The sequence below is a fragment of the Zonotrichia albicollis genome, chromosome 12 (assembly GCF_047830755.1).
Source record: "Zonotrichia albicollis isolate bZonAlb1 chromosome 12, bZonAlb1.hap1, whole genome shotgun sequence".
NCBI classification, from domain to species: Eukaryota; Metazoa; Chordata; class Aves; order Passeriformes; family Passerellidae; genus Zonotrichia; species Zonotrichia albicollis.
The window spans coordinates 316,306-328,827 of NC_133830.1; the positions used below are offsets into that span (position 1 = coordinate 316,306).

General features: G+C 55.3%; 1 protein-coding gene across 2 annotated transcripts in view; it reads left to right on the forward strand.

Annotated features, from left to right (window-relative positions):
• The first annotated feature begins 9,102 nt into the window (after positions 1–9,102).
• PLXND1 (plexin D1) overlaps positions 9,103–12,522 on the forward strand; it is a 68,307-nt gene continuing 64,887 nt past the window's right edge. Inside the window, exon 1 of one of the 2 annotated variants that reach the window (XM_074550255.1) lies at positions 9,103–11,102. In XM_074550255.1, coding sequence (XP_074406356.1) covers positions 9,753–11,102 — 1,350 coding nt within the window. In that variant the 5' untranslated portion in view covers positions 9,103–9,752. The remainder of the gene's footprint in view (positions 11,103–12,522) is intronic. The other variant, XM_074550254.1, reaches the window with a different exon arrangement.

The window sequence follows — 12,522 nt, forward strand, 5'->3', positions numbered from 1 at the left end:
TGTTACCTGTGCTGCCTGTGCCCCCGTGCTACCTGTGCACCTGTGCTGCCTGTGCTACCCGTGCTACCTGTGCATCTGTGTTACCTGTGTTACCCGTGCTGCCTGTGCTACCTGTGCTACCTGTGCACCTCTGCTACCCGTGCTGCCTGTGTTACCTGTGCACCTCTGCTACCCGTGCTGCCCGTGCTACTGTGCTACCTGGGCTGCCTGCCTTACCTGTGCACCTGTGCTGAAGGCTGCTGTGCCCGCCCGCCTGTGTGCAGCAGGCATTCAGACGTGCCATCCACCTCTACTGCTGCCCCAAGGACCAGCTTCCTCTGTTTCTTTGTATTTCCTGAATCCATTCACTCTTCTCTTGGCTCCTCTGGTACTTCCCTCCCCGCTTCCTCCAAAGACTGTGTGGAGGATGCACACATGAAAGGAAGGAAGAGTTGGCCTCTTAGGGAGGAAGTAGACATTAGTACTTTTTTTTTTTTGGTCCAATTTTGGAACAAAAAAGCTCCAGCCAGGAACTGGTCTGATTAGGTCTTAGGATGAAACAGATGCAAAGTTTCATGTGACAAGTAAAGTGGCACATGGAAACTGATGAATTTTTACATGCTGTTGTTCCCCATCTCTTGCATGGGATCAGAGCTGTTAGATCTGTATCTGATTAAGTGTGAGACCCAGCACAGTAACAAAAGTGTTGGCTACCAGTTTCTTAGTGGTCATTCTGGAGCTGGAGTGTAATATTCTTTTGAAATAACGACCACAAACAGGTCTTCTCATTTTAAAACAACCCCACTTCTTTCTATCTTAAAAAGAACGAAAGGAGAACAGCTTTGTTAATAGTGCCAGAGCTGGAGCAGAGGTGCATTTACGTTCAAAAACTTGCATTAATGCCCAGCTGCAAGAGTTTGCAAGCAGGGTGAAAGCCAGCAAGTCAAAGGAGTTGGACAATTACACTCATTTGTCTGCCTTGTTGGCATTGAAATAATTCAGGCAAGGCCAATTGTGTCACTGGGATTCTCTAAGGTATAATTTAGGCATGAGATGTTTACAATCAACTCTCATTTGCATCAACTGCGAGAAAAACAGATAATTTATTGGTTATTTCAACTAGTGGGTTAACTACTAGTTTAACCACTAATATTTATTCAACCTTCTGCATCTGAACAGCCCCATGGCCAGATCCTGCACTCTAGCTGCCGTGCTTGCTCTGCAAGTGAGAGAGGAGCAAGGCCAGGACCTACTACTGTGATTCAAGTTTTGCAAAGCAGAATTGGTGCTTGACTCACGTGGGTGTCTGACTGAGAGCCCCAGAACAGTCAGAGGTGTTGGGAACCGTATGCACACCGTTTTTCAGTCCCAGGAACAAGCTAGAACAAAGATGCAGTTTGCTCTGGGCCATGCTGTGTGCCTGCCAGTGGTGGTTACAGAACTGCTTAGCAAAGAGCTTGATAAAATCAGTGGGGTCGTTTGTGAGCTAGGAAGTGGATCCATGTGTGCCAGATCTTGGAGAATGCCCCCCAGACTGCTTTGTGAGTGCTGCACAGGGAAGTCTAAACGCTGCTAAGCAAGGCTGCAATGAGCAAGGTGACGGATTGACAGATTTGATTAAATTTGGAGGTAAGTTTTGCTGAGTTTTTTTAAATACTAGGCTTAAAAAACATCACTTAGAAGAGGAACATTGATGGAGAACACCAAGAGGGAGATGGGAAGATTAGGAGGTCAGTCAGATTCCAGGCTGCAGAAATCTCTGTGGGCTGTGTGGCTCTGTCCATCTTGGGTAGCTCTGCATGGGTTGCAGGGGAGAGGCTGTGATGGCTCTGGTGCTGCTCATGCCCCTTCTCCAGGAACTGACCCAAGCCTTTCAGCTAATTCCTGTATGCCAGTGGCTCTCTCTTTGTGAACGAATCTTTGGTATTTAGCTGCCTAGCCTGAAAGGACTATTCTTAGGGAGGAGAGAGATCCCATATTTCATCCTAAAGGCACCCAGTGAAATGCATGTTTTCCCATTGTGACCCCTGACAGATTCCTGTCCGGCACTTACCAGGGAGAAGTTAAACAGCCCTGGGCTGGGGCAGAGCCCACAGAGTGGGAGGGAGACTGACCCCAGTCCTGTCCTGGCTGGAGCTTGTGCTGGTGATTGCAGGAGGTGGGGACCCCATGTTTGGCTCTTGGAGGAGACAAAAGCTGACAGAGCCCAAATCTGACCTGATGGAGTGTCGCAGGATTTGCCTCCTGCCAGCTTTCGGTGAACAAATCCTGCCAATGCACACCTCATCTGGAGAGGCAGAGGAGCTTGGCACCCAGGCTGTCACCTGCAGTGCAGCACCTGCAGCTCGTCAGTCCTTGTTGCCTACTAGAACTCATCGCTGCTCTCCAGACAAGCACCACGAAGCAAAGGGTTGCTGCTGCCGCCCAGCCTTTGCAGGGCTGGTGGGTCATTTCATTCACTGGAGAAATCATTCTGCACCCTGTGTGAGCAGACTCACCTGCACAGAGCTCAGTAGGATTGCAGAGTGGTTTGTATGAGTCCTTCTACCCCTTGTGGAGCAGACTAGGCTGAGAAAAGGAGCACCAGGGACACCCACGACTCCTGAAATACACGGCACAGCTGTGTACAAGGTAATTCATAGATGTGAAATAGCACAAGCACTAAAGCACTACTGCTTAGACAGATGGGACAGCTGAGCTGACATTCAAGTGATAAAAGTACCCCAGTCTCTACATGTGTGGTGTTTATATTTTAAAACAGTGTTAGAAGGTCACTTTTACTACTTAGGTAGTTTGATTGCCTTTTCCACTCTCCTCAGGCATATCAGCTGAGGTTGCTTCATCTCCCTTTGCTTTACCACTACTTCTGCTTAGTTTCAGGGCCACATTCACTGTGGGTAAAATACTTTGGGTGCCCATTGCACTGGGATATCTGTATAAAAAACTGGTTTCAAGTGTGTAAGGATTCATGTGACTGTTTCCACCAGCACACTTCTAAGATACTGAATTTTACATTCTTGAGTTTGTGATGAATTCAAACACAAATACATATCTGTGCACAGAAACATGTGGATGGCACAGGGACCGTATCTTTGCAAGCTGAAGTGGAACTGTCTGAGAACTCTCCTTCTGTCCTAAAAATTCAAAATGCAACCAAGTCCAGTGTGGGGCTTGCCAACGCTTTAAATGTGTATGTGGGCACAGGTAGTTTTTATACACGTGTCTGTGTGTGTGACTTTTGACTTATCTCTAAGCTTAATGAATGTGTTTCCTGTGTCTAAGCAATGTGGAAGCCTTTAAAACTGTTGGGGTCACCAGGGAAATGTTGAGAGCGGGAATCACACTGTCTGCATACAACATATCCAAAAGCATACAAGCTAGCTCAGTGCAAAATGGCATATCTTTGAATGCGACGTGAAATGTTAACCAAAATGCTTAGGATTGTATTAAGCCATGCAAAACAAGCAATAAATTTACAATTAACCACATTTAACCCTTTCACTTCAAAGCACAAAATGAGCATCAACACTGAAGGCTCAATAAGCTCAGTGAACATGGGAGAGAATAACACTGAAGCCACTGAGGTAAGTCAAATTGGTTGGAATTAACAAGGGTACTATGGGTTGTAATAATACATTTACAGGCTGATGATTATGCTGTGGGGAGGAAGGGAAGGGGATTAAATTCCTGTTTAGTTTAGGCTGCATTTTAGTGCAGCCTGTTCTTCAGTAGTACACAGTTAAAAATGTAGTCTGTCAAATCCCACTGACATATTTTGGCAATAGATATATCCTCTAATTGAAAGCAATTGTTGTGTTGTAAGCTTTCCCCTTTTCCCATTTGTTTTGGTTAATGAGTAGTGGTGGCCTGTCTACTTAAACACGTATTGAGCAACTGCTCACGGGGAAGTTAGCATATTGCAGAGCATGCAGCACGATCCTGCCTGACTTCATAAGGAAAACTTCCTGCAGGCTTTGGTGGAGAATGTTTGAACAAAGCTGGTAGGATCAGCCTTGCTGGTTGTTGCTGCCGGGCTTTGCTGTATGGGTCAGCTGGGGCCTCCATGTGTGAACCCTGGGGTAGGAGTCAGGCTCCCTCCCAGGGCAGCAGAGCTTTGTTTTGAGCAATCAGCATTGGCCTCTGCTGGGATTCCCATGAAGGGATGCTCTGCCTTATGTTGAATTTGTTTCCTTTGCTGGGAGCCAAGTCCTGCCCCCTCCGTGGCTGGCAGTGCTCAGGACACGCAGGCCCGGCGCGGGTGGGGCCTGGAGGGCCCCGTTGGGCCATAATCTGTGAGCAGGGCCCTGCAGCTCTGGGGGCTCAACAAGCCCCTGCTGGGCCAGCCCGGGCAAAACGCTGTGAACACCATTGCTACTCACAGAAACCCTCTAAGGCGGGTGCCAGCTGGAGCCAGGGCCCTACTCTGCCGTGCCCCCCCGCACCCCTGCCTGCCTGTGACGCCTGTGTTCACAAGAGACACGCGTGGAGCAGAGACTGCCAGTGTAACCGGGGTGCAAGGGACCTGGCCACCACCTCAGCACAGGCTGAGCTGCCCATGGATCAGAACTGGAGCTGCAGTTTGCATTTGAACTCATGAGCCACATCTCCAGCCCTGACCAGTGTGAATGGGATAAGTGAGTGCTGAGTCCTGCCTAAGCCTCTAAGGAAAATAAAAGCAACAGGCCACCAAGGAGGTCTGGGGAAAACTGGGAAACCTGCTACTCTTGCATCCAATGAGGGTCCAAGTGGTGAAAGACCTTCTGTCCACCCACAGGGCTCAGGTGGGTGGACCACCCAGCACGGGCTACCAAAGACACCTCTTTATTGCCTTGTGATTAAACCTCCCAGTCCAGAAAGTCCTGGCATTATTGTGTGTGTGAACTTTCACCATCACCAAATCTGTCATTAACCCAGAAAGAAACCTTTTTGTGCTCACAACCTCTGTCTGCACAGCTCCTCTCAGGAGGCAAATCCCTCATGGTGAACACGTCAGCTGGCTGCATGCTGCAGACAAGGTTATGACTGCATTACACATTCTGAGGAGAGCAAGGCTCTATATTACACTGGGAAAGGCTCATCTTTGAAAACAAAGAGGCTCAAGGAAGAAAAGGCTGGTTTTACTCAGAAAGTGGCTGAGGTGCCCATAAATCCCTCTCAGCCTTCAGCGGCAGGGCTGGAGGACAGCAGCACGGTGGCAGCAGAGATGCTGTGCCCCTGCAGCTCCTGTCACAGCCGTCTGCAGTGGAGCCTGGCACCGCACCGGAGCCTGTGTTTGGGTTAAAGGACCCTGGGGAAGCGACCTTGCCTTGGTCTTTCTGCCAAGCACCTAACAGACTCCCAGCGTGCTAAATCATTGGTAAAAACAGGAATGACACTCTGGCCTCATCCATGAGCAGTTCCTGCAATGCAGATTAGTAACAATAAAATGGGGTCTCAGTCCACGCTTATCCAAAAATACACTGAGGATTGCTAATCAGTCTATTTCCAAGCCCACTGTTATTTCTGAGTGCCCTGAAGTGCCTGAGTGAGCACTGGCTGATGTCTGCAGCCTGATGATTCAGGAGACTAACAACTGAGAACATCAGGGCAGGGTAACAGTCATGGCTGGAGAGAATCTGGGAATTGTGGCGATCAGGGAACAGCTCTAACTCAGGCAACGCTTTTTCTGTGTCCAAGTGCTTCTTGGCTCCTCCTCATCTCGCCTTGTGTTTCCCTGGTGAATGGCTCTTTGTTCAGAAATGCTGCTCTGGAGACGGCCTTGCTCTGGCCATCTCTGGGCTGGGACAGTGGAGACCAAGGGGACCACTCCACTTTCTCCTACCTGTTACCTTCTTCTGTAGGATAACCACTCATGGCCTCTGGCAGGATGCGGAGAAGACAAGGACTGGACCCTTGCTCTGATGCAATTTCCATCAGTACAGGTTTCTGAGATGGAAAGCAAGTGAATGAAGAGATTCAAAAATTGTCTGTAAGTGTTTGTGAATTCACCTTGTGGTAGACTGCCAACCTGCTCTGCAATCACAGAGACCCAAATTGCAGCCAGGGGCAGGGAGTAAAGGAAATGAGAAAAGGGGGGCTGGCTGTGTGAGTCAGAGCACCTCCTGATGCACTGCACTGCCGGGGCTCTCCCGCAGCAGCCCTGGGGTGACAGCTCCTGTGCCAGGGTCCCTGTAGCCTTCTGCGGCGGCTGGGCCCAGGCTTCTCTCTGCATGCCATGTGGGGCAGAGCAGGGCAGCCGCCCCGTGTGCCAGCACGTGCTGCCTCACCAGGCCTTCCCCTGCGCTCGGAGTCAGACACAAAGGCACGGAGCACCTGCTCTACTCCCAGGGCCCCGGGGTCCCTGTCACCCCAGGCACGGAGGTGCCGGTGGTCCTGCGTGCCTGCCCTGTGAGCAGCACCCCTGCCCTGCCCTGCCCTGCCCTGTGAGCAGCACCTCTGCCCTGCCCTGCCCTGCCCTGTGAGCAGCACCTCTGCCCTGCCCTGCCCTGCCCCGCCCTGCCCTGCCCCGTGAGCAGCACCTCTGCCCTGCCCTGCCCTGCCCTGTGAGCAGCACCCCTGCCCTGCCCTGCCCTGCCCTGCCCTGTGAGCAGCACCTCTGCCCTGCCCTGCTCTGCCCTGCCCTGCCCTGTGAGCAGCACCTCTGCCCTACTCTGCCCTGCCCTGTGAGCAGCACCTTTGCCCTGCCCTGCCCTGCCCCGTGAGCAGCACCCCTGCTCTGCCCTGCCCTGCCCTGCCCTGCCCTGCCCTGCCCTGCCCCGTGAGCAGCACCCCTGCTCTGCCCTGCCCTGCCCTGCCCTGCCCTGCCCTGCCCTGCCCCGTGAGCAGCACCCCTGCTCTGCCCTGCCCTGCCCTGCCCTGCCCTGCCCTGTGAGCAGCACCTCTGCCCTGCCCTGCCCTGCCCTGCCCCGTGAGCAGCACCCCTGCTCTGCCCTGCCCTGCCCTGCCCTGCCCTGTGAGCAGCACCTCTGCTGGTGCTGGGCCGAGGGCTGCTGAGCAAACCCGCCCACCCCTGGCTGCGAGGGTGCACGTCCTTCCCAAACCCACAGGGCACTGCACAGATAACCCCTGCTAAATAAACAGGTGTTTATATTCTCTGTATTAAAGGGATGAAATCCAGGGGCTTGACAGTGTTGAGTCAATATAACCTGAGTAATTGCATGAGTAACTCATGTTTCCCCTAAACGGAAAGTGTTGTTGTGTAAATATATTTATCAATAATTAAAGCAGTTTTGAGTTCTTGTGTGCACAGCCCCTCTCCCCCTGTCCCAGCTGAGAGGTTGGTATCCTCAAACCTGCACAGGAGTCAAAGAGGAAGGGTTTTGTTTTTTTTTTTTTTTTGTCAGGGGGTGATGCTCTATGACAAGAGGCTTGTGGTTTAATTTTGACCTTTTTCTCTTCCTGAACAAAAAATAATGGTGAGATCTGTGTATGAGAGATTTAAAAACCTCTACTACTCCATTAGGAGCATTATCCTGAAATACTCACTGGAGCTTATAACAGCCCAGATAATAGGGGTGGGAAATCATTTCTGGAAAATATTCCCCTCAAAGCATCTTACCAGAAAATTGTTTCCTAACAACAACAATAGCAATAAAATCTTTGTCAAATAATCCTTCAATACCACAAATATTTTGTCTTTAATTGTATCAGTGTAGACAAATGCTTGGCAAAGGCAATAGGAGTCAGAGTTCCTGGGGAATTTTTTCTGACAGAGCCAATACTGGATACCTTTGGGTAAGTCACACATTTTTCAATGTTCTTTGGCCTATTTTTTTTTAATTCACTGTAATCTGGAACGTAATTTGATATGCCTTAAAAGGCTGATTTCACATGGAAGATGCTCTGCTATCAGTGTAAGCAGCCATAAGAAATCCTAAAATAGGCAGATTAAGGGTTTGGGATCATGTGGGTTTATTTCTATGCAATTAAAGACACGATCACATTTAAAAATTGCTAACTTGTAGTTTAAGGAAAAAAAGCCACTAACAACTGGGAGTCCCACATTTAAAAACAGCTAATAATTCTTAATTAAGGATATGATTAGCAGAGACAATGAGTTAGATAGGAAGAAAGCACAGCATTTAATTCAATGCAGATTTTCAGTGGACATGGCATGGCCAAGGCAGTTGTGTATTAATTAGTGCTCTGAAGAGGGTGAGGAGACAGGAAGGGGAAAGGAAAATTGGCAGGTGTAGAAATGAGATTAGACAACAACAGAGGATTTTTCTCTCCAGAACAGAAGTCGTGCAGAATCCCCATCAGCCTCGCTAACATGTTTTGTATAACTAAAGTTCCATGCCACAAGAATGGGCAGGGGACTAAGGCACAGCCCGGGGAGAGGGAGAGGGAGAACAGCTCTCCAGGGCTCGCCTGTGCAGCATTTCCAGGCAGCTGTGGCCAAACAGCAGCCTCCATTTCCCACCCTTGTTTTACAGGCTGCTGGCTGTTTGTGGATGGTGCGATGCCTCCGTGCTCGACCCTCGCCGTTCTGTGATACAGCTGCCCCGCGAGACCCAGCGCTGACTGTCCTCCAGCCAGGTCTCTGCTCCTGGTGGAAACCCAGGCTGGAGGCAAGGATGCTGCACCCACAGCCCACAGCCACTCCTCTTGCTGTTAGCTCTGCCCATGCTTCAGCCTGAAGCATGCACATAGCGCCGAGCATGCCATGACCTTGCTGTTTGCCATGCGCTGCAGCACACCCGCGTCCCCTCCTGCCCGGGGACCGGGCTGTGTTGCCCAGGGATTCAAGACCCTGGGCGACCTATGGCTATGCCCTATGTCACGATACTGTGGCAGGAGGCCAGCTGGGTAATGGGCTGGCTAATTGCTCAGGGCTGGTTCATGAAGCCTGCAGGGACGTGAGATACATGGGCAATGTACCTGCTGCAGGGTGCGTGGCCCCATCCCGGGATGGACCCCGGCTCTCCGTACAGCCTTGCCCAGGAGCGCTCCTCCGTCTCGGGCGTGTCCCCTCGCGACGACGGGTCACTGACACACCTGCAGACGGGGAGGAAGGCAGCAGCAGTGAACCCGCTCAGGTGGAGCGATCCCACGGGATGGGCTGGTGCTTTAGGGGCTGTCCCCTACATCATCCCAGAGTGTAATTTGGGAAATCACTTTGGGTCTTGTTAAAGCGGCGCCCGTTGGAGGGCGGAGGAGAGGCGCGGGCCGGTCCGTGCTCCGCTTTTGACGAGGCGGGCGGGCAGAGCCGCTGCAGGGGTGGGGCCTCGTCCCCCGCCCGGTCCCCGGGGAGCGAGAGAGCGGGTGTTGGGCTGCGGGGGGATGCGTGGGTTGCGAGGGGGCTCCGGGGGAGGGCTGTTCCGGCTCGCCGTGCTGCTCCGCAGCTGGGAAAAGTCCTTCTTCCCCCGCCCCTTCCCCGCCGGCCTGTCCTGCTGGAAGACGCGAAGGAGGCAGAGGAGAGGAGGGGGACAGCCCGGAGCAGCCCTGTCCGGAGCCCCCCGGCGCCGCTCGGTGCCGCCCAGGCGGCGGCGCGGCAGACAGCGCTAACTTCGCACACGCACGTGACGGGCCCGCGGCACCGGGACGCGGTGAGCGCCGGTGCGGGGGCGGGCGCGGGGGCGGGCGGAGGGCGGGGGCAGGGGCAGGGAGGGGGCGCGGCCGCGCGCCCCGCCGCCCCCCGCCGCCCCCCGCCGCGGCCGCCACTTCCCGCGGGCGTCGCTCGGCGGCGGGCGCTGCCTCCGCAGGAAGCGGCCCCGCGCCCGCCCCTCCCGCGCCCGGCGACGGGCACATGCACTGCGCGGCGCGGCGGCGGGATGGCTCCGGCTCCGCTCCCGGTCCCGGCCCCGGCGGCGGGCGCTGAGCCGCGGCCCCCCGCGCTGCTGCCGCTGCTGCTGCCGCTGCTGCCGCTGCTACTGCCCGGCCGAGCCGCCGGCCTGGAGGTGCAGCGCAAGTTCCTCTCGCCCACCCTCACCAACAACTTTGCGCTGGACGGCCCCGGCTCCCGCGTTTACCTGGCGGCCGTCAACCGGCTGTTCCAGCTGTCGGGGGGCGAGCTGACACTGGAGGCGGAGGCGGCGGTGGGGCCGGTGCTGGACAGCCCGCTGTGCCACGCACCGCAGCTGCCGCAGGCCTCCTGCGAGCACCCCAGGGTGCTCACCAACAACTACAACAAGATCCTGCAGCCCGACCCGGAGCAGGGCGTCCTTGTCGTCTGCGGCTCCATCTACCAGGGCCTCTGCCAGCTGCGCAGCATGGCAAACATCTCGGCAGTGGCCGTGCGCTTCCCGCCGGGCGGGAGCGACTCGGTCGCGGTCTTCCCAAGCATGCTGAACGTCGCGGCCAACCACCCCAACGCCTCCACCGTGGGGCTGGTGCTGCGCCGCGGCGGCGGCGGCGGGGCGCGGCTGCTGGTGGCCGCCACCTACACTGGCTTCGGCAGCCCCTTCTTCCCCCGCAACAACAGCCTGGAGGACCACCGCTTCGAGAACACGCCCGAGATCGCTATCCGTGCCCTCAACGCCCGCGGCGACCTGGCCAAGCTCTTCACCTTCGACATCAACCCCTCCGACGACAACATCCTCAAGATCAAGGCGGGCGACAAGGCGCGGCACAAGCTCAGCTTCGTCCGCGCCTTCTTGCAGCACGGGGCCACGCCGCCCGCCCGCCGCCCGTACGCCTACCTGGCGCTCAACAGTGAGGCCAACGCGGGCGACAAGGAGAGCCCGGCGCACAGCCTGCTGGCCCGCATCTGCCTGGGCGAGCCGGCCGAGGCCACCCTCAACGGCAGCGGCGAGACCAAGAAGCTGACCGAGTCCTACATCCAGCTGGGGCTGCGCTGCGGCGGCGCCGCCGACGCCTTCACCCGCCTCGTCTCCGTCTTCCCGGCGCGGGCAGCTTGGCGCAGCCCCGCCGCTGCTCACGGCCCGGCCCCGGCCCCGCCGCCCCCCGAGGAGCTGCTCTTCGGCGTCTTCGAGCGGGCCGGGGCCGGCGGCGGCCGGGGGCGGCCGCAGTCCGCGCTCTGCGTCTTCCGCTTCGCCGAGATCGAGGAGACGATCCGGGCCGCCCGGAACTCCTGCCTCGTCAGCCCGGCCGCCGGCATGGTTACCGTGCTGGACAGCGTGGTGCAGGGCACCGGCCCGGCCTGCGAGAAGAGAAATATACAGGTACGGCGGGCGGCGGGCTCCTGCGGGGCGAGGGGGCGCGGGGCGCGGCGGCGGCGGAGGGCAGCGGCCCCATCGTGTCCCGTCCCGTGGCCGCTGCTGTCGCCACCACCTCTCCCGAGCTGGAGCGCATCTCCTGCTTGCCCCGGGCGGGCGGCTGAGCCTCACAGCCCGCTGCCCTCCCTGCTGTCCCCGGAGACCCTCCCGCCTGCTCGGGGACAGAATCGCTCCCCCTGGCATCGCCAGCCCCGTGTCCCGTCCCGCGGCGCGCAGCCCGGCCAGGGGCGGCACACAGCCACCCTTGGCTCCTCGCGTTCGTGGCAGAAGTTTGCCATTGTCACAATTTGTTACCGAGTGGCCGTAAATGTTAGCGCGAGACAGAGTCTCCTGTTTCCCTTTTCACTAAAAATGTGCGATGCTTGGGAAAAAAAGAGAGGGAAAAGGCTGCTTTAACGCTGCATTTTTCCCTTCCTATGGGACGAGTGCACAGCTCGGCTCCATCAAAGATTGTGAAAACATCTGTTTGATTTCAGAGGCGAGATAGAGCATTTGGGCTTGGGCTTCTCTGTGCAATGCCAGTGGCAAAGAGAGAAAGGTTTCCCATGGTAACCGGAGTGTTTAGTGTGGCATCTCCACTCTGTGGTAAAATATGTAGTCTTAATGCACTTGGTTCATAGACCTACTCTAGCAAAGTTGAACGGTTTTTCCCTGGTGGCAAAGTACAAGCTGCCTGACAGCCAACAAATCTAGTAGCTGGCGCTAATTCCACAAAGACTGGGTGTGTTAAGCACTGGAAGCTCAGTCCTGACATCGTGGCATGGTCACGGCTCTCAGAGGACTCGCTGGGAGTCAGGAATCCTATTTAGAGGGTGTGAAGGCACCCGCAGTGGTTGTTGGCTGTGCTGATGCTCAGCGAGCCGGGCGGGACTGAGCTGTCTGTGCCAAGGCGGGTCAGGCAGCAGCATCGGGGCTGCTCGAGGCGCTTGGGAATGAACCAACGGCCTGGTCATAACTGAAACACAGCGGCAGAAGCACCCATCACCCTTGAGCTTCCCCTGGACTCCAGGGCTGCTGTGGAGGTACAGTGTTTTCTAGCTTCTGTTCAGTAAAGAAAATAATCACCACTATCATCAGTCTGCTGATGTTGAAAGTACCAAGTGCTGTATCCAGTAAGGTATTTAGACAGCTAATTAATGAGTGACTCAAAGGAGACTATGCACAGATGAGATTTCACTCCATCTTTGGTCCTGGCTTGTCACACTGTTCCACTGTAATGTGTGTTTCTGGTAGCACCTTCCTCCCCAAGTACTACCTGGGTAGGCAGGGAGGGTGACCAGGAGCCTGTTGTCACTGTTGCCATAAAAGCTGAGAAGGATGCTGTGTTCTTGAAGGGATGAGCAACAGGATATGAGGGTCAGGGGAA